This window comes from Astyanax mexicanus, chromosome 12 (genome assembly GCF_023375975.1).
Source record: "Astyanax mexicanus isolate ESR-SI-001 chromosome 12, AstMex3_surface, whole genome shotgun sequence".
NCBI classification, from domain to species: domain Eukaryota; kingdom Metazoa; phylum Chordata; class Actinopteri; order Characiformes; family Acestrorhamphidae; genus Astyanax; species Astyanax mexicanus.
The window spans coordinates 2,978,663-3,001,235 of record NC_064419.1 but is presented as its reverse complement, the minus strand read 5'-3'; the positions used below and the strand labels follow the sequence as shown (position 1 = coordinate 3,001,235).

The following is a 22,573-nucleotide window of genomic DNA, read 5'->3' as shown; positions in this document are numbered from 1 at the left end:
GCTACATCTGTTGCTTCATTTGAATTCAAAAACGTCATGGACACGCCCACAGGCTGTGAGCCGAGAGATCCAGCACGGCGACATGCGTTGAAGAAAAGTCCTAGTGGACGTGCACCATCACACACAAATAAATTACTAAAAAAATCATACTTTGGGATTTCAGGATTTTTTTTTAGATTATGTCTCTTACAGTGGACATGCACCTGAAATGAAAATTTCAGACCCCTCCATGATTTCTAAGTGGAGAATATGCTAAATTGCAGGGTGTACAAATACTCACTGTATAAATATATGTATGTTCATCCTATGCTCCTAAATTTCCTTCGGGATAAATAAAGCATCCATCCATCCATCCATCCATCCATCCATCCATCCAGGAACTGTATTTATATTACAGTTAAAGCTTAAGAAGCAGAATCAGGGTTCATTAGGAATAATAGGAAGCTATTGAATGCAAATAATCTATGTGTTTTAACTATGCTGTGTTTATTCGTGTAATAGTTAGCGAATAGGCAAATGTAAAATTACATGCAAGCAAATTGCATGCATCTTTTTAAACATTAGATTTAAACAGTTTTTATAGTATGTTTGCTCTAATTGCTCTTCCTCTGTCAGACTGCGGACAAGCGCAAGGCCATGCTGGACGAGCTGGCCATCGAGACGGCTCAGGAGAAGTCCCGGCACAAGGAGGAGCTCAGCGATGTGCGTCTCCAGCACGAGAAGGAGGTGCTGAGTGTCCGGGCGCGGTACGAGAAGGAGCTCCGCGGACTCCACGAGGAGAAAAATCGTACGGAGGAGGAGATCCGGAGCCAACTACGAGATGAGAAGGTGAGAGATATGTTCCCATAGAAGGGAAATTGAGTGAAATGTATTCCTTAAAATATATTTTGCCATTAACTGAGTGGTAGTAAGGCTTCACAATTCATAATTTCAGCATTATCATCACAGTGTGCACATGGGCAGTAGTTACATTGCAGTAAATGCAATGTAGTGTAAGGAAAATTAAATTAAGTGCGTGTCAAATATGTGGTCTAAAGCGCTGCCAGTATGTTCGGGAGATCGTTGGTTCGAATCCCAGTCATTCAGATATAATACATATGAAACATATGAAAAACTTCCTGTCTACAAAGATGGATTTTGTCATCAGCTGCCGGAGCCCTGAGAGAGCACAATTGACCTTGCTCTCTCTCTCTGGGTGGGTAGAGTAGATGGCGCTCCTTCCCCTCACTATCCTAGGGTGATGTGGATCAGCACAAGGCTGTGCCTGTGAGCTGATGTATCGGAACCGAGTCGCTGCGCTTTCCTCCGAGCGTAAGCGCTGTGATGCTACCCAGCAACTAGTGGTTAATCGCACATTGCTTGTTTGAACACGATAAGCATGCAGATTAAAGTCCAATATAATCACCTCTGAACAGTGAAAGAGCTAGCGCTGCGGTTAGCAGCTTATGTTAATACTGCTGCAGCCTTGCTGCTGGAGAAACTTGATTGAAACGCCTGTATAACGCTGTATTTCTGAGGAGCGGCTTTACAGCTTTTTAATACCTGACTGAGAATTAAATGATTTTAAGTGCACCCTATAGTCTGAAAAATACGGTAAATTGGGATAAATAGAGATGGACTTTACCTCAGTAATGGTGTTTCTTAGTAAAGGTTTTAGAACACCTCAATTCTTCCCTTTATTTCTAATGATTCTAACACCTCTGTATTATCGATACTATACTGAAGTGTGTGTGTGTGTTTTTTGTATTTAACTCATTCTTGCATTTTTCAGGCACGTACCAAAGAACTGGAGGGTCTGCAGCAGAGTGTGGAGGAGCTCCAGGCCCAAGTGCAGTCTATGGAGGGCACCAAGGGCTGGTTTGAGCGCAGACTCAAAGAAGCTGAGGTACTGTTGCCTTTATTTGTGTGTGTTTTTTTATTTATTATATATATATTTTTTAAACCTCTGCCATTGGTTTTCTGTGCTCTGTAATGATGATAATCACTCCGGCCACTTGATGTCAGTGTTGTTTTGCGTAGTTCTTGACTTCAGTCCACACTGAAAAGTTTCTTTATTGATTCCTGAGTGTTAAATGTAGGAACATTTAAAGTGACTCATATATTCAGTCTGCATTTATAAGCATTTATAGTAAATATAAATAAACGAATCAGGTTTTATAATGCATGTGTTTGTGTTTATGTGAACAGGAGACGATGGAAAAGAACAGCCTGGAGCACAAAGAGGAGATTCAGAGACTGCAGAAAGAGCACACTCTACAGCTGGAGGTAAATGTGTGTGATTGTGCACATCGATCAGCCATAACATTAAGACCACTGTTAACAAACAATGCCAGGGTCACTGACCTGACCTTTTGAAGATCAGGGTGAAAGGAGGATAGTAATACATTACATAAGACATACTTTACTCTATACTCTATTTGGTATATAAGCTTAGCTTTTAGGTTCATTACAATAATCGTGATATTGTCCTTTGTGTTTGCACTTACAAAATGCACTTACATAAATTGTGACTGTGGGTGTGGCTCTATCAACACCCAAAACAAACTTAAAGAAACATAGGAACGGCCCAGTGCGGCTCTAGTTGCTTAACTTTAGTGCCTTAGGTTCGTGTTCGTTCTGAGGCAGGGTCTTTATGCCGGTTCAACGCGTGCCAGCTGGGACAGACCGGGGCTGCACGTCATGGTGTGGGGCAGACGGTACGGTTCCCCTGCCTCCGCACTTTGCAGTGTGTGTATATATATATATATATACAGGTGCTGGTCAACGAATTAGAATAATTTGAAATAGTGCAATCATGAAATTCTTTGAATGCATTTTTTGTGCAGAAAGCAAATCAGCTGTTCACCGCACCTGTCCTACTCGTTAGACTAATCACAGAACTCGTTACCTGGAAAAAAATTTGCTCAGCTGAGCTTTCCAAAAGGCCCATTTAGGCCATTTAACTGTGACACTGTTGTTTTATTGAATTAGAATAATGGAGAAACCGTTTCATTGAATTAGAATAATTTTTATTATAATTACAATCATCACTTTCTCAGTATTTTGTGGCTGCCCCCTTGGCTTGTATGACTGCCTGAAGTCTCCGCAGCATCGATTTGACCAGCTTGTTGCAAGTTTCCGCACTCACAGCTTCCCAGGCAGTGGCGATGTTCTGCTTCAGTTGGTCCAGCGTAGTAGGCTTTCTGTCGCGAATTTTCCGCTTGACGATGGCCCAAAGGTTTTCAATGACATTGAGGTCAGGCGAGTTGGCCGGCCATGCCAAAACTTCAAGCTGTTTTTTAGTGAACCAATCTTTGGTCGACTTTGCCGCATGAGCCGGTGCAAGATCCTGTTGAAATATGAAGTCTTCTTCACCGAACTGTTCCTCAACAGTCGGAATCAGGAACGTTTCCAGAACATCTTGATATACGGCAGCATTGACAGTCTTCTTGAGGAAGCAGAGTTTCCCTACACCTCGAGCGGACATGCATCCCCAGACCATAACGCTCTGGGGAAACTTGACGGATCTTTTCACGCACTCGTGGTTGTAGGTTTCGCCACCACAACGCCAGACACGAGGATCTTGGTCACCGAAGGAGATGCAGAAGCGTGATTTGTCACTGAAGACCACTTTCTGCCAGTCTTCAGCAGTCCACTCGCCGTGTTCTTTGGCCCACTTCAGCCGTTTCTCCATTTGTTTCTTGTTCAGCATCGGTTTTACTGCTGGAACGCGAGATTTGAAGCCGAGTTCGCGCAGACGACGGTAAGTGGTTGATCTGGAGACGTCAGCGCCGGTCTGCTTGTTCCACAAGTCGGTGAGCTCGGAAGTGGACTTGAACCGGTTGCTGACTGCGATCTTTCTCAGCTGCTTGTTGTCGCGAGCAGAAGTTTTTCGGACGGCGGAACAGTTGGTGCGCTTGCTGCAGTTTTTCTTGAGAGCTTTGCAGACGGAAGACTGGCTGATGCCGAGCTGCTCAGCAATTTTAGTTTGGGTCAAGCCTTGTTGGCGAAGGGCTTGAATTTGAGCCACTATTCCGGTTGAGAGGTCGCGCTGCTTACCCATGATTGATTTTACAACTTAGAAATTCTACTCAACCCTGACTTTATACTGCACAGTGAACACTCTTCACAGAAAACAAAAATTCGAGCATTTATTCTAATTCAATGAAACGGTTTCTCCATTATTCTAATTCAATAAAACAACAGTGTCACAGTTAAATGGCCTAAATGGGCCTTTTGGAAAGCTCAGCTGAGCAATTTTTTTTCCAGGTAACGATTTCTGTGATTAGTCTAACGAGTAGGACAGGTGCGGTGAACACCTGATTTGCTTTCTGCACAAAAAATGCATTCAAAGAATTTCATTATTGTACTATTTCAAATTATTCTAATTCGTTGACCAGCACCTGTATATATATATCAGGGTTTCCCCCAGGATTTCCTTGAAGGTGCGGTGGCAGGACCCCCCGGTTGGGAACCGATAATTTATATCACGTTAATGATATCACGATATAACACAATTACACATGTTTCCAGTTATTTTCTTTATTTCCAACTGTCACTGAAAAATGCCCACTTAAAACAAAAAGTTGCAAAAAGTAGGTTTCTTTAAAATAAATCCTTATTGTTCTTTTTTCAGATACGGTAAACGTAAAAGTGTGCAACACAAAATGTTAAATTATACATAACAGAGGAGAAAGGGCACAACAGAATATATATGTATTATTTATTCGCTCTTATCTGTATTAGGTATTTTAAATGTGAGAATGAGTAAATAAAATAAAAAATATTATTGAATTTAATTAAAAATTGTGCTTATTAAAACAGACAAATAATATCTTTAATCTTTAATTTAATTACAATAAAATGTTTACTGGACCGTAAAAACAAATGCATCACAGAGCTGTTCTAGGGTGCCTCTATTCTAGGGCCCTACATCCTTGCTTTATGACAGCTCCAGAAACAGAAACATAGCGTGATTTTCACTCCACCAGGTGAGTGAGCCTGAGTGGACACCTGCGTAAGTTGAAGCTGTTTAATCACTGTTTAATTCATCTCTCTCTCGCGCGCGCGCATTATGTTTCAGTCTCTCTCTCTCTCTCTCTCTCTCTCTCTCTCTCTCTCTCTCTCTCTCTCTCTCGCATTATGTTTCAGTCTCTCTCTCTCGCTATTTACAGGCGCGCTCTCGCTCTCTCTCTCTCTCTCTCTCTCTCTCTCTCTCTCTCGCATTATGTTTCAGTCTCTCTCTCTCGCTATTTACAGGCGCGCTCTCGCTCTCTCTCTCTCTCTCTCTCTCTCTCGCATTATGTTTCAGTCTCTCTCTCTCGCTATTTACAGGCGCGCTCTCGCTCTCTCTCTCTCTCTCTCTCTCTCTCTCTCTCTCTCGCATTATGTTTCAGTCTCTCTCTCTCGCTATTTACAGGCGCGCTCTCGCTCTCTCTCTCTCTCTCTCTCTCTCTCTCTCTCTCTCGCATTATGTTTCAGTCTCTCTCTCTCGCTATTTACAGGCGCGCTCTCGCTCTCTCTCTCTCTCGCATTATGTTTCAGTCTCTCTCTCTCGCTATTTACAGGCGCGCTCTCGCTCTCTCTCTCTCTCTCTCGCGTTATGTTTCAGTCTCTCTCTCTCGCTGTGTCCTATACTCACACTCTCTCTCGCGCGCGCGCGTTATGTTGGCACTGCATGACTAACTACCGATTTCCACCCCCGAAGGGGCAACGCTGATCAAGCGCGGGAAAAACGCCGGGCTCCGAATTTTCACGAAGGGTGGCGGGGAAGAACGAAGGCGTGGCGGACCGCCGCACTGAAATGAACGTGGCGGAAACCCTGTATATATATATATATAGTACACACTGAAGAAGCTACTATAACCTACTTTGGTTCAAGCTGGAACTTTTTTAGGTTCCAAAGTTAGGTGGGTAACCAGGAATGGAAAGTTTATTTGTTACAATATTATGTTATTATTTTATTAGTGCGCAATTAGTGGTCTAAAATGACAATGATATCGTTTATTGCAATAATTTCTGGGACAAAATATTGTTTGCAAAAATTGCCTATTGGCTTTTAATTATATTTTTAAAAAATCATATAAATCAATAAATAATTCAATAAATCATATTTCATTAATTCAATGCATTGTTTTCAAGATAAAATAACGGTAGCATGCAGTATTTTTTAAGGTGTTCTTGGATGTTTTATGTGTCTTAAATTCGTGAATGGGTTCTCATAAACATCAAGTATCTCTGAAAGTGCGCGGCATTACCAGCCATCTGTTCTCATTCTGGAGACGAAACGAGATGGGAGCTTAAAAAAGATACATAGGCTTGTTTTTATATTATTTTTAGACTGTCCATTGTCTTCTATGTTCTATATATATATGACATGCCTCACTATTTACTTATTTATCACATGTTGTTGTTGGGCAGTAGCAGTAAACATGCCTGTTGTTCTGAAAAGCCACAGATTCCCGCAGGCATCGTTGCGCAGAACATCTATACTTTCAATCCGTCTTTATAGGCAGGAGATCTTTCGCTGTCCAATAGGGGTGGGCGATATGGCCCTAAAATAATATCACGATATTTCATGGAATTATCGCGATAACGATACTCTTGGCGATATGACAAAAAATACACTACTGCAACAAAACAAAACTTACATTTTATTATTGTATACGATGTGATATTGCACACCTGAGATATGATATTGCACTAACTGAGATATTAAAAAAATACAAGAATTTTAGCAGATTTGTAACAAAACTCCATATATCCAGGATTAAAGTAAAATAAATGATACTGGACAGATATAATCTGTCTTTATTAGATATATAATAGGAAATGAGAAATGTGTGAATTTTTCTTTTGCTTAAAACAGTAAAAAAGTAGAACCCTGACATGATAATTAGGGGTGAGTGATATGGCACGATATTTCAGGGTATAATATCGTTCACGATATTCAAAAATGTTGACGATATTATCGCGCACGATACGATATGGCACACCCCTACTGTCCAATGAAAAACACTTATCTCCATTTTTGTCGATTTTTCATTTGAACAGAAAAACTGTCCCTTACACTGTGCCAAAATGTTTTTATGAACGAACCAATAGAAATTCAACTTCAAAATGACCTTAAATAAACTCTTTTTACATTGCCTTCCATTGAGAGTTTACAAGGTTTTTTTCTCTCTCCTGTAAAGTTGCTGTTTTGGAGATAAGTGTTTTTCATTGGACAGCGACAACATGTTTCATGTAATATCTGCAGTTGTTTAATGACCGAATGCATTAAATGAAGCTAATGGAGTCTTTTAACAGAGCTAATGTTTACTTCATCTCTGCAGAATACTATAATTAAATTACACACATCAGTAGAAATTTAATTTAATATTCTGTAAGAGTTTATTTACACTCAGGAGAATTTGCAGAAGTGATTATATGTGTATATACAGTTCTGTGCAACATCTTTAGGCACCTATGATGAATATTAGAATAAAAGCATATTTTTTATTACAGTTTATTTTACTCTAATATATGAATATGACTATTATAATAAATACAGATAACATTCATATGAAAAGTAGTGATTGTACATCAGTGTGAGAGTCGAGCATTCCTTACAGCTGTTAATCATCCAACTAGGCTTTTTTTCTTTTCTTTTACAATATATTGAATCATTTTGTATTATTCTGTTATTATTATTATTATTGTAAGACTATTTTATAAAACTGATAACTGCATAGTAATGCAGTTACACTATTACACCATTTTCAAAGAGCAATGAACTTTCAATTCAGATTATATTCCTAATGACGTTGAAATTGGAATTTAAAAAATATATATTTTTCCTAAATGAATAAAAATGAATAAACATGTAAATTTTTGGGCTCTTGCTGCTTCATACACACAATGGACAATATTAAGATCATTAAAAATTATTCAGGTTGTCTATTTCTAAATATATATTGTACAATAGGTCAAAAATACAGTAATTGTGAACTTAGGCCTAGATCCAAAACATGGTTTGGTAACCCAGAGCTTATTGACATTAAACAGGTGAGCTGCTGATGGAATTGAACACAGGAGGAAAACAAAGCTTTGTTCTTTAGACTAGCTCACAAGATCTCTGTTGCTTTATTCAGATTGAGAAATATATTTATTTATATTTTACTGTATTTATTTTTACCCTTATCGAGATTGGATCTGGAGGGTTTACAGTATACAGTATATTCTCTCTAATTACTGAAATAAGTGCTTTTCAAATCAAGTGATTAAGAGCCCGAAACATCTGTTCAGTACTAAATTGTGTTTATTTGTGTGTTTGTGTGTGTCTGTGTTATTATTAGATGAAAGCTGGAGAAATCGAGGCTGTAAAGCAACAAATTGTCACCCTGGAAAAAGAGAAGGAGGAGCTTAACAACACAATCACCAAACTCAAGCAGGTATTTCCCAAACTCTAACTGAAACAAACGCTCTCCTCTGCCAATCAGATCTGTGCAGACCGCTGCCCTGTGTACGGTAATGTACACAATATCTGGACAGAGAGGCATTTTTTATTAATATACTTTTTTTTCATAATAGTTCAAACAACCTCACGGTTGAGATGTTTCATAAATGCCAGTGCCTTATCCTTATTTTACACAGTTGTTTACACTTTATGCTAAACAGTAAAATAATTGTCTGTTACAACAAGCTGCATCTTTCATTAATGGTTTAATGAACTATGATTTTAATTGTTTTTATTTTTAGTTAGCATATAGCTGAAATCTAATGTTGGTTGTATAATAGCAGCTGCATTCTATTGTGATAAACTGTGTTTTATATTCAATTAACGTATGATCCGATTAGTCGACTAATCATAAAAAATAATCGGTGATTAGTCGACTATAAAAATAATCGTTTGTGGCAGCCCTAATATACTAGTGCATCTATTAAAAAAAAGAGTGGAGACACACACAGCCCAAGCTGCTCGAGGTCTAGTGTGAAGTTTCCACCAATCAGTGATGTTTTGGAGAGACATGTGATCTGTTGGTGTTGATCCACTGTGTTCTATTAAGTCTAAAGTCAGTGCAGTTTTTGTTTTCCCGCAGTTTTGCACTTCATGCTTCCCTCAACGTTTATAGAGATGCGGATTTCATTTTCCAGCAGGACTTGGCACACTGCCCACACTGCCAAAAGTTCCAATTGGTCTTATATAATATTCTAATTTTCTGAGACACTGATTTTTAGGTTTTCATTAGCTGTAAGCCATAATCATCAACAATAAAATAAATATATATATACATATGTTTGTGTGTTTGTATGTGTGTGTATGTGTCTGTGTGTGTGTCGACCAGTTTGCATCACTTACATCTGTTGCCAGAAGAACGGAGACTCCTCGGGGGTGTAACATTTTCAGGGCAGCAAAAAATTGGCATTTCATGGACTCGTTCAGCCATTAGATGGTTTATTAAGACTGACCTTTCTCTCTCGTGTGTGTGTGTGTGTTGTAGGAAATTAGAGACACAGTAGACGAACAGAGAATTCTGGAGAAGAAAGGCAGCTCAGCAGTAAGTGGTCCTCTCTCTCTCTCTCTCTCTCTCTCACACACACACACACACAGAAAAACACTAATGCACGTACACTCAAATGCTCACAATCTGGCAGAGAGAAAGCAATGAGTCAGGTCTTTCCATCTTTCCGGGTCTCAGAAAGTGAATTAAACACACCAGTTCACTTCTCTGCGCTGAACACGAGGCGGGGTCTTGCACTGATGGGGCTGAATGGTCTCTCAGTACACTGTTCACAGCTTTAGCATGAGAGACACAATCCTGACATCTTTTATTGCCATGTATTTTTAGTATGGACAAAATTATATCATATACAATATATCATGATTTTAATAAGCCATATCGTGATAATAGGGCTGTTCTGTCTTAAAAGTAGTCTATTATTTACTGTGAAGCTTTAAGTGTATTTACTGTATAATTGTTTTAGTTTGCAGTTTATATGCATGCACTAAATATTCTGCTATATTATTTGCTGCATGATATTATTTTATGCTATATTATTTATTTTGCCACATTATGATTATGCTGTTATACTCTTATACTATATTCCAGAAATTAATTAATTATTTTTTCGTTTTTCTATATTGATAAGTATATCGTTATCGCAAAAATACCCTGAAATATCGTGATATTATTTTAGAGCTATATCGCCCACCCCTAATGGACTGTCACGTTAACATAAATCAGCTGATATGTTGACATTGTTTAAAAACGGCTGATTTATATGAGTAAATATAATATTGGTGGTTAAAATTGATTTGAAATGGATTGGAATTGAAATTGTAGATACCCGATCCATAAAAACATGACATAAAAACTTAAATCCTGACATAGAAACACCCAATTTTGCTTTATTGCAGAAATATAATGAAAATATTTTTAGGTTGAATTTAATCTGATGTGTTTTTTTAGTGGTGTCAATCGATAAAAAAATTTAATCTCATTAATCACAACAAAATTCTGTGATTAAATGCGATTAATCGCAATTGTTTTTCTTCAGACGTAAATAATTGTAGTGGATTATTGTAGCCAAAAAAATAGATCAGTGCGTTGGGCGGGGGCGGGGCTAATTACGGCGGAAGTAGGAGTCAAACTTGGTGCCTTTAACTTGCGTTAAAAAAATAGTAATGCGTTACTGATTCCAAATTAACAGCATGCGTTAATGCTTTAACGTTGACAGCCCTAGTTTTTATGCAGTAATTTACGGCCTATGATTGAGAGAGATTCTTGGGTTCTTGCTTTTGCCCATTGGTTAAATCTGGAATCACTGTAGGGCTTTGTGTCCCTCTAGCTCTGTGCCTTCAGCTGTTAGTGTATGTGTTTTTTTTTTTTTTTTTTTTGTAAGCCGCTGTTCCTGAGAGTGTCTTCTAAACGGGTAGATGCAAATCCAGTGTTAGTTTAAATAATGAGCATTTGTTTAAGTGCTGACTCCCTGACTAGAACTTCTCTCCCTCCACAGCTGAAAGACTTGAAGCGTCAGCTCCATCTGGAGCGAAAGAGAGCAGACAAACTGCAGGAGAGACTGCAGGAGATCCTGACCAACACCAAGACCAGGACAGGTAAGCTCTGCTATCCTTCTGTAAGACCTGCTCAACAATGCATTGCTAGGCTTACGATTACCATTCTCACATTTCTCTCTCTCTCTCTCTCTCTCTCTCTCTCTCTATATATATATATATATATATATATATATATATATATTAATGACCATTAATATAGTTCTTCTTTAGTCGTTCTAGGATTAAAAGGTCACATACAGCTCTGAAAAAAAAAAACATTAAGACACCACTTCAGTTTCTGAATCAGTTTCTCTAATTTTGCTATGTATAGGTTTATGTTTGAGTAAAATGAACATTGTTGTTTTATTCTATAAACTACAGACAACATTTCTCCCAAATTCCAAATAAAAATATTGTCATTTATAGCATTTATTTGCAAAAAATGAGAAATGGCTATGCATCTTGGCATCATGTTTTCTCCTCCACCAGTCTTACACACTGCTTTTGGATTACTTTATGCTGCTTTACTCCTGGTGCAAAAATTCAAGTAGTTCAGTTTGTTGGTTTGATGGCTTGTGATCATCCATCTTCCTCTTGATTAAATTCCTACAACATTTCTCTCAAATCCCAAATAAAAATATCGTCATTTAGAGCATTTATTTGCCAAATTGAGAAATGGCTGAAATAACAAAAAAAGATGCAGAGCTTTCAGACCTCAAATTATGCAAAGGAAACAAGTTCATATTCAGTAATAAGTTTTAAGAATCAATATCTGGTAAAATAATCCTGGTGGTTTTTAATCACAGTTTTTTTTCATGCATCTTGGCATCATGTTCTCCTCCACCAGTCTTACACACTGCTTTTGGATAACTTTATGCTGCTTTACTCCTGGTGCAAAAAATTCAAGCAGTTCAGTTTGGTGGTTTGACGGCTTGTGATCATCCATCTTCCTCTTGATTAAATTCCAGAGGTTTTCAATTTGGTAAAATCAAAGAAACTCATCATTTTTAAGTGATCCCCTAGTATTTGCATTGCTATGGTTGGGAATTATAAACCAATAGAAAAGTCTATAGGTAAAGCAGTGATATATATATATACATACATTCAGGACAGATGAACTCCATGCCGTCCTGCTCTTTCCTCTGTACATTATTACATGAATATTGCATGCACACATTTCCCTCTGTGGGCAGTGAAGTCCCAGGGTCAGTGTGGGGTGGGGTTAAAGGAGTGTGAATAGGCGGGGTCAGCCTGGTCTCACGTCCACTGTCCCTCTCAGCTGATCTGGACTGAATTTAGGAAGAGCAATCGCTGTTACGTCCCGTTCATGCAGCATGAAAGATTTACAGCAGGTAAGTGAAGACGCAACGCTGCACATAAATAAGACAGAAGATGAAAACTGCCTCGTGCTCTCTGCAGACGACTGCTGTATAAATGGGACGAGATCTTGGTTTGGACTGCTGTGGGGACTCACAAATTGTTTATTGCTCGTGTACTGCCGCTTTAAGAACATGCATGCCTCTACCATGTCTTTGCATTGGGTTCCAGAGGGACGATCACCAGTTCAATGACTCTGCAGTCTCGGCTGAGCGAAGGCTTTAATGCCTGGGACAAAAGGGGTGGAGGCTTGGTGTATGGACATAACATTAACTATATAAAGTGTAGGTAAAACAGGCAAAACAGCCCCAATCACATGATACATAAATTCCACAAGACCTCTAAAGTAGTACTGTGGTATCTAACACCAAGGTAGATTGTGAGAGGTGATCTTCATGGATCACATAACCCTGTCACACACTGGTTCATTGGTTGTCCTCCCTTGAAAAACCTCTGTACGTCTTATGGTAAAAGCAGAGTAAATCCTTTTAACACCAGTAACAGGGTACCCCTCTTAAAAGGACATCCCTCAGCCCAGAATAGTGAGTATCTGTACAAGCAGAGCTAGAAAACCATGCTGTTTAAATCAACCTTGTGTACAGAACCACTCTCTGACACAAAACATTAACAGTAAGATACACCAGTAACTGGGTACCCCTCTTAAAAGTACATCCCTCAACCCAGAAAAGTAAGAATCTGAACAAAGCAGATCTAGAAAACCATGCTGTTGAAATCGACCTTATGTACAGAACCACTTTCTGACTAAAAACATTTGTAATATACTTTAAACTTTTAAGACCTATGTGGATGTATGAAGACTTTGTTTAAACTTAATTTAAAAGCCGTTTGACCAGTGGTAGGATGGTCCCCCCCTTATATGTGGGTCTTGGTCCTCCCAAGGTTTCTTCCTCCTCCTGCAGCTCTGAGGGAGTTTTTCCTTGCCTCAACATTAACTGGGGGTTCTGTATTCTGTATTTCCTATGCCTAATGTTTTGCCTGATTCTTTGTCCTGTGATCATGTTTCTGTAAAGCTGCTTTGAGACAACATCAGTTGTTAAAAGCGCTATACATATAAAAATTGATTTGATTTGATTTATATGCCTCATGGAGGAAAGCAGAGTGAATACTTTCAACACCAGTAACTGGGTACCCCTCTTAAAAGTACACCCCTCAGTCCAGAAAAGTGAGTATCTGATTGAAGCAGAGCTAGCAAACCATGCTGTTGAAATCGACTTTGTGTACAGAACCACTCTCTGACACAAAACATTTGTAATACACTTTATATACTCTTCTGAAGACATACGATGTCCTAAAATTAACTAGTTAATCAGCAGCTGATGTAGTATCAGTTGCTTAAAGGGATAACTCTGTTCCAAAGGGAAGGGTTACACTAAAAAAAAAAGGGCAGGGGTAAGTGGTAGGACCAGAGGGTGAAAGTCACATTTTTAAAACATAATCATGTCAAGGTGGGAGGGTCACTAGAGTTAGATCCTCTCTGTGATTGGATGGCCACTGAACTTCGATCTGTGTGCGCTGTGATCTAATTGCCGGGCAGTAGAGATGACTCTGCAGATGGAGCGTGAGATCAGGCTTTGGATTTCAGAGAGAAAAAGGGCACGCAGTATGTCATATCATATACTGTTAGACAGTTCAATTTCTATAGTTTAAGGTGGAAGTTTGTTTGAACTATAAATATCACAGCATTAACATTTACACTTAAAGAGTTTTAAGCTGTTGAACAAAAACAGTGAGATCTGAGGGGACCGTATTTTATGGACTATAAGGTGCACTGGATCAATATACTTCTATTTTCTGGTGTATATTTTTTTTTTATACACAAGGCGCACCAGATTATAAGGCTATAATACGGATTAAAACACTAGTAAGGAACAGGGGTGTCACCATGTTTTCCTTCTAATTCAGCAGGTCTCGCTGCTGAGTGGTGAGACCGGTAAAGCTAAGCTAAGTAAACAAAACTATAATACTTAAAAAAACGGAAAAAATATTTTAGACAAGTTAGACAAGTTAAACAAGCGCTGGATGTTAATCTACACAGATTTCTCTTTTGAAAACTGTTTATTTGCGTTAGTAAAGTGCTTCTGTTTATTTACAGTGAGCTTAGATGTCCAGATTTCCCCTAAGGCTGGAGCATTAGCATTAGCTTTAGCGGCTTACCACTAGTGATTAGCAGCTAATTCCGCTCATTGTTAGTTAGCGGTTCATCCCACGTAGCTTGTTTTAACACAGTAAACGAGCAGACTACAGTGACCTCTATACTCACCTCTGAACTATGAAACGAACGAACTTAGCGTGGTTAGCGGCTAATGCTAATACTGCTGGAGTAAAACTAAACTGTGCTTCAGTGGAGTGGCTTTACTGCTCCTTAATACCTGGCTGGTAGAATTCATACATTAGAAGCACCGGATTATAAGGTACACTGAAGATTTTTAGGTAAATTAAAGGATTTTACGTGTGATTTATAGTGCGAAAAATTCAGTAAGAGGTGATCTGTGTCTGATTGTTTGCTTGTTTTAATGATGTATCGTTTTGTTTTGGGCAGTATTGGGCACTAAAATCGTTTCTTGTTCCCACACTCTAGCTAGGACTCCCCTCTCCCATCACACTGTGCTAATAAGCTTCCTCTGAGTCATGTTATTGAACAGTGAATGTGCTTGAGAGCGAGCAGTAACTGCCAGTTCTGATGCATTAGCTAACAGATGCCCATGCTGGTTAGCATCACACTGAGTGACCGTGGGAGATCGAGGGCTACCCAGAGAGTCTGAGGCCAATTACGCTCTCTGGGACTCGCCGAAGATCAAACTAAAGTGATCTGCTGAAGGCCAGCGTATGGACTGTGGAGGCGTTTTCATTTAACACACTACTGTAGTCAAAGGTTTTGAACACCCTCAATTTTTTTTAGTAGTTCATTCAGCTGCTGCTCAGCTGTATATCCCCTATCACTAGTGATGCCCCAACACCATGAGGGTGGAGACTAGCACACGCCTCCTCCAACACATGTGAAGTCAGACTCCCCCTCTTTTTTAAACTACTGCTGATGCAACATTACCGAGTAGCATCACAGAGCTAACACTCTGAGGAAAGTGGAGCAGCGACTCGGTTCTGATACATCAGCTCACAGACGCAGCCTTGTGCTGATCCACATCACTCTTTTGGAGTGATGAGGGGTAAAAAGAGCGCCATCTACTGTACCCATCCTGAAAGAGAGCAAGGAGCAATTGTGCTCTCTCAGGGCTCCGGATCTAAAGGCAAGGCAAGCTGCATGACCAGGATTCGAAACAACGTTGTTTAAAATACAAGTTTAGAATATATTGATATTTTCGATAATTGACAATACAACCTGGAAAAAATATTGGTATTTTAAAACTTATGACTGGTTATATACATTGCATAACTTGCTGTAAAGTTTCCATAGGTGCGTTTTTGTTTGATGGGGAAATTTTACTTAATATTTAAAACTAAAAAAAGTCACTCGTTGTAGATTGTCAAGCCTGTTTTTAACACTGCAAGATAATGCACTGTGAAAAAACAACAAGTATCAGCAGTATTATTAGCTTTTATCTTATTATTTTTCTGGCAAAGCATCTACTGCATCCACTAGACTTTAGTCTTAGTGAGTCTGAACTTTAACCCGGTATCAGAGTGGTCAGCAGCATTACCTGAAGTTTCCACACTCTTCTGGAGAAACTTGCGGTGTGTTCAGCAGCGCAGAGTCTTAAAAACATGAACTCCTGTGGGGACCCCCACCCCTCGCCAGCACACAACTATCAAGGAGACGCAGGGGTGTAAATATTTGATGGTGCCCCCCTCTAAAAATGTGCCACAGCGCCACACTTACGCACATTTGCTCTCTGTAGATTGTTGGTGATGCCAGGGCACTCCTCTTTTGGGTCATTCATTATTTAAATGGCTGTAAATGTTTAATGGTTGCTCTACAGAAAGTTTAGAATCAGACATTTTAAAGTAGGGAGCTTTATCTTCATCCACTGTCCAGAAGGCTCTGACACACACACACACACACACACACACTTTCTTTTTTCTTTCCCTTTCTCTTTCTCTCGGCTGCACACATCTCAGAAAGAGCAGCGTCAGGTGCTTGTTGAGGATGACCGTGCCGTTTTTTGTGTTTTTATCTCTATGTCGTCATTCTGGGCTGTGGTGAAGAAACGTTCTTATGTAATGTTGTAGATCATTTATTTAATCTCTGTTGTTGTGTAGACGTTTTGTGGCACATGTCTACAGAGCTTCTGGATGTGTTCAAAATCTGCAAAATAGGGATGAGCGATCGGCCCTAAAATAATATCACGATATTTCATGGTATGTTTTGTGATAGCGATACTCTTGGCGATATGACCAAACACTGATTTAAAAATATATATATATATTTCAAGAATACACTACTTAAACAAAATAAAAAAAATGTTTTATTATTGTATACAGTATTGGATTCGATATAGAACATCCCTACCTGAGATAATAAAAAAATACAAGAATTTTATCAGGTTTGTAAGAGAAATCAATGATCCCAAATAATACTTATGATACTAATAATGATACATATATCCAGGATTGAAGTGAAATAAATGATACTGGACAGATATAATCTGTAGTTAGTAGATATACAGTATAATAGGATTTTTTTTTCTTTTGCTGAAAACAGCAAAAAAATAGTACCCTGATGTGATAATTAGGGGTGGGTGATATGGCACAATATTTCCGATTATAATATCGTTCAAAATATTGAAAAATGTTGCCGATATTATTGTGCAAATTATGGATTTGTATGCAGAGTTTTGAAAACCTGTTATATTTCATGGATCATTTGTGTGACCCTGATAAAAAAAATTAAACAAACAAACAAACAAAAAAACCTCAACCCTTGCTCTCAGAAGATGAAGATGGGTTGTGGATGGGCCTTCCAGCATGACAATGACCCAAAACATACAGCCAAGACCGCAAAGCAGTGGAGTGGCTTAAGAAGGAGCATATTAAAGATCCTGAAGGGGCCTAAAATAGAAATATACCATAAAAATAGTCTGTTTGTGTGTTTGTAAAATGTTAGACTTAGACAATCAGCAGGGAATTAAATAATGAACTTTACTTACTTTACTTACTATATACAGTGGAGCAAGCTAGAGTAACTGCAGGTCCATTTAAGGTGGAACAGCTTAATTCCAGTTGCAAGTCTTAGTCTCTACGTTTTTGTAGTAAGTTGACAAACACAGCATTAATACTCATGTTACTTATCTTTATTGTATGTAGCTTTATATGTAAAGCAAATATATATAAACACACATAAAACAACACAATCTAAGCCAAACTAATGATGCCGTTACATCTTGTAACTGAAGCTAAAGAGAAAAAAAGTCAGTATATGTTGATGCGAGTTACAGCATTACTGCACAAGTTCATCAGTCACTTAAAGCAAAGGTGTCCTTCTTGTGGTAGTCCAGTGGAGTCATTAACATTAGTCTTATTGAGTCGGGCCTTATAGATTTCCAAATAAATAAAGTGACTGGAACTGCAGTGTGGGGCTTAGTGTAGAGACTGCCACCAAAGCAAGCGATGCGACATATTGAAGCTGAAACATTTGTTGTGTCAGATTTGTGATAAAAGAGTATGATATTAAAATATGTAATATACACTCAGATGTGCCAAACCTTTAGGACCACACATGAAGATACTTTGTCAAGAACAGACTTGTTTTGGCGACTGGACTGAAGCATCCAAAAAACGTCTGCTCTGTTTGGTACCTGCTGATTACCCAATGCCCAATGCTCCACTTGGTGCCTCCACTTGGTGCCTCCATTTGGTGCCTCCACTTGGTGCCTCCACTTGGTGCCTCCACTTGGTCCCTCCACTTGGTCCCTCCACTTGGTCCCTCCACTCGGTCCCTTCACTTGGTACCTCCACTTGGTCCCTCCACTTGGTCCCCCACTTGGTCCCTCCACTCGGTCCCTCCGTTTGATGCCCCAACTTGGTCCCTCCACTTGGTCCCTCCACTTGGTCCCTCCACTTGGTCCCTCCACTTGGTCCCTCCACTTGATGCCCCAACATGGTGCCCCAACTTGGTGCCTCCACTCGGTCCCTCCACTTGGTCCCTTTTACCTGGTCCACTCTACAAGGAAGAGATAGATTCCAGTCCCTCCACTTGGTACCTTCATTTGGTCGCCCCAATTGCCCCGTCCTCCCCCACTTGATTCCCCTTCCCCACTGAGGCCTGGTAGTGCAAGTGTTTCAAGGAAGAGATAGATTCCAGTCCAAGGTAAAAATGGTTGTGGAGGTATTTGAAGTCAATAAGTGAAGGAGGAAGTACGTACAGTGACTCTGCTGGCATATGTTTTTGGATCGCTGTAGCATGGCAGATATACACCCGGTCTTGGCACCACCATTGCATTCAGACTTTGGCGCAACACTGGATCTTTTGGTTGGTCCAAGGTGCTCTTTTGCTTCTTATCAAATAAGCTAGGTGTAGAAGTACACGGCATGGTTTGATGACACACGAAGTTGATCAGAAAGGCTTGTTTAACATGTGTATTACAGTGTATGTTTATTAATGTATGTGAATTTAGTTTTTTAAATAAGTGTGTTTTTTGTGTGTGTGCAGGTCTGGAGGAGCTGGTGTTATCAGAGATCAGTTCTCCGAGTCGGACGCAGCAGACTGGAGACAGCAGCAGTGTCTCTTCCTTCAGCTACCGAGAGATTATGAAGGAAGGGGCTTCAGCGCAGACCACCAATAAGGTGGGCACACAGCACACAGTCTCAAATATACTATAAGTACACATAAGTTATCCAGTCTCTTTTATGGAGATTTCATTTTCCAGCAGGACTTGGCACACTGCCCACACTGCTAAAAGCACAGGATAAGAGCATCAGCTAAAAATTATAAATGAAATATAAAAGTAACATCCCTGAAATATCAACTTCAAAAAAATCATTTTTTTTGTCCAGTGTTAAAATGATTTTATTTGGGTAAAATTAATTTGGAAGCATTTCTATTGGTCTTTTCATGAGAAAAATGGAGATACAAGGTTTGTGTGAACACAGCGATGAAATATGTGCATACTTATAAAAGTTTGCTACTTTATTTCTGCTGTATTTCACCTTTTCACATATAATTTGAATCTGGCTCACACCTGTTCCTAACTTCTCCAAACTCTTGCGTTATGCGTAGAGGGCTTATAAAGAGGCCGGGCATAGCCTGAGACACACACACACACACACACACACACATGCATGCACACACACATATACACACACATTTGTGCACACACACATGCAAGCACACACGCATCAGCTTCTTTTCTCTCTGTTGCCATGGACAACTACTTGTCTCTGCAGCTCCCTGAGCTCATATGCTCTTCTATGTCCCCGGTAGTTATTAATAGACTCCTGTATAGTGTGGAAACTATAAATACAGCGGCTTTAAATAAACACTGCAACAGATTGTGTTTGCCTTTACAGGCAGCGGAGGAGTGCAAGGACTTCTGAGTAGTCAGGCTAGTACAGTAATGGACACCATTTATTATTATTATTATTATTATTATTATTATTATTATAGAACTTTTTTTTTTTTGTCGTTAACTTCACGCAGAACAGCTCTGATGTTGTAAGCAGTTTTCGTGCCCTAGGTTTCTCCACCGGACCACTTTTAATAAGAACCTACTAGATCTGAAATAAAGCAGAAAGTCTAGGAATGGTGTATTTAAGCGGAATCGTCTTTGTCCTTCAGTAAAAGAAGCTCATTTAATAAGCCTGAGGGGAAGATAAGACTCCGAGGGGAAGGAAGCAATCGCAGGGGACTGCTTCCAGTCTCGGGGACGAGCTGACCTTGTTTTGATTGGATACACTCCAGTTCCTCCGAAATGAACAAACTTCTGCATGCATGCCGAAACGAGCAGCAATAAACTGTACAAACAGGTTAGCCTCGGAGATTAGGGACGCGTCTTTGCTGTGAAGTAATGCTGATTGCTTATAGCTGCAGAGCGTGTAGCTTTCTTGCTTATTATGGTCACTTGCCTTAATTCATAATTCATAAAGTACAAATATATATATACACTGCATGGCCACAAAAGGGTCACCACTTGGATTTAACTTAGCAAATCTATAGCTAAGAGCCTCCCATCGCATGATTACTGAATGGGTGATTACGTTTCAGCTGGAAACAAGTTTTTTTTTTAACTCGTAACTTGTAACATCTTGTTTAACAAATGAGAAGCTACTCCCTGCATCAGTTAATCTGTTTCAGAAGCTTCAAATTATAAGCATGCATCAATAATGCAGAGAACACATCTAAGGAGATTGTAGGTGAAACTACATACATATTATACAAATTGTTCCCTATTGTTTCTACAGTAATTTCATCAATTATTCATGCAAATATATATTGGTGTGGTCACTTTGCATAAACTCGGTTTATATAAGTGATAATAAAGTAATATTCGCAAAAAAAAGCTTCATAATGTGGTCTTGCGACATGGCGCTGCTTCACGTTAAAAAATGTTAATTGAGTTTATTTTGATAACTCAATTTAAATACCTGTATAAACTTGAAAAAATTAGCTACTGCATCTACCTCATTTGTTTTCATTTGATACATATATATATATATATATATATAGCTGCACTAAAAGGTAGTAATTCTCATTTGTGAAAGTTGGGTTTGATATCATTTTGCAATAAACTTGGAAAAAAGTAAGCAATGATATTATTTTGTCATATTTTTCGAAGAATAACCGAAAACAAATACTCAAATGCGGTATATCATGAAAAATATCGTTATCTTGATATAAAAAAAAAAATCAATATCGTGATATATGTTTTTTTCCTATATCGCCCAGCACTAGTAAACATGCAGAGTACAGTTCAATATACTCACCTCTGTACTGCGAAAGAGCTAGCACTGCTCCAGCCTTGGTGCTGGAGAAACTTCACTGAGAACTCACCCTTATAACTCTGCGCTTCAGTGGCGTGGCTTTACTGCTCTTTACAACCAGACTGGTAGAATTCATACATAAGGGGCACTGTCGATCTTTGGGAAAATGAAAGGATTTTAAATGTGCACCTTATAGTCTGATAAATACATTACCGTCTAATTGTCAGTACGTCTCGAGTGCTAAACTCAGTTCAGCTCAGTCCATCAGCGCCTCCATTGTGTTTGTGCAAAGTTTTCCACATGGACGGATGGGTGGCTGGATGAAGGGTGGTAGGTAAATGGCTGTGCGCTTGAGTGTTTACTTTCTGTAGAGGAAGCCTGTCTGTTCCACCTCTCCACCTCAACACACTGCAATTACCCACGTCTCTACAGGACGGCTCGAAAAAACAAAAAAAATAGTGTAGAGGTGTGAGGGGTGTGAGGAAAAGTGACCGCAGAAGCAAATTTTTGTTCTTTTCTTCTCCGTTTCACTTTTTTCTCTCTTTCTTTCAGTCCAACACCAGCAGTCCACAATCACAGAGACCTGCTGACCTCTCTGATGACGAGGTGGGTGAACTCTTCCAGAGGCTGGCTGAGGTGCAGCAGGAGAAATGGCTGCTGGAGGAGAAGGTATGGCTTCTGACTGTAGTATTGATTTATACTCTGTTAAGAGGGAATGCTTGGATTTTGCGAGCTTTTGTATAGAATGACTGAATGTTAGTGAATTTTTAAAGAGCCACTAAACTCTAAACCAGGGGTGTCCAAATTTTTTTTTGTTGGGGGCCAGAAGGAGAAATATATTTGAAGTTACGGGCCACAGACTCTGTAATAAAACAAATAATGAAATATACCACTTTAAATAATACATTTTCCTGATTATTTCATTTACACACCATTGAATTACTATCTTTATCTTTGACAGTGTTGTGTAAACTAAGATTTTTCAAATTTATGTTTAATTTCATGATGTCTCTTAATATTAAACTCCTTAATTACGGCAACTTTTAGACTCTTTGGCCCGTTTTTCTGGCTAGAAATGCGCACCCTCTCCACTTTTAGACTCTTTGGCCCGTTTTTCTGCGCTAGAAATGCGCACCCTCTCCGCTTTTAGACACTTTGGCCCATTTTTCTGCGCTAGAAATGCGCACCCTCTCCGCTTTTAGACTCTTTGGCCCGTTTTTCTGCGCTAGAAATGCGCACCCTCTCTGCTTTTAGACTCTTTGGCCTGTTTTTCTGCGCTAGAAATGC

General features: G+C 39.2%; 2 protein-coding genes and 1 long non-coding RNA gene across 4 annotated transcripts in view; 2 read left to right on the top strand and 1 right to left on the bottom strand.

Moving 5' to 3' along the window:
- Positions 1 to 22,573, bottom strand: part of si:dkey-8e10.3 (serine/threonine-protein kinase SBK1) — a 426,835-nt gene that overhangs the window by 156,245 nt on the left and 248,017 nt on the right. The window lies entirely within an intron of this gene.
- The window catches only part of LOC125806217 (uncharacterized), a 185,599-nt gene that overhangs the window by 128,227 nt on the left and 34,799 nt on the right, over positions 1 to 22,573 (top strand). The gene's annotated exons all lie outside the window — the stretch shown is intronic.
- Positions 1 to 22,573, top strand: part of gripap1 (GRIP1 associated protein 1) — a 79,406-nt gene that overhangs the window by 24,489 nt on the left and 32,344 nt on the right. For both annotated transcript variants that reach the window (XM_022670615.2, XM_022670614.2), the window contains 8 exons: positions 616 to 828; positions 1,772 to 1,885; positions 2,188 to 2,265; positions 8,316 to 8,411; positions 9,462 to 9,518; positions 10,978 to 11,077; positions 19,020 to 19,153; positions 21,839 to 21,955. In XM_022670615.2, the coding sequence (XP_022526336.1) occupies positions 616 to 828; positions 1,772 to 1,885; positions 2,188 to 2,265; positions 8,316 to 8,411; positions 9,462 to 9,518; positions 10,978 to 11,077; positions 19,020 to 19,153; positions 21,839 to 21,955 (909 nt within the window). The remainder of the gene's footprint in view (positions 1 to 615; positions 829 to 1,771; positions 1,886 to 2,187; positions 2,266 to 8,315; positions 8,412 to 9,461; positions 9,519 to 10,977; positions 11,078 to 19,019; positions 19,154 to 21,838; positions 21,956 to 22,573) is intronic.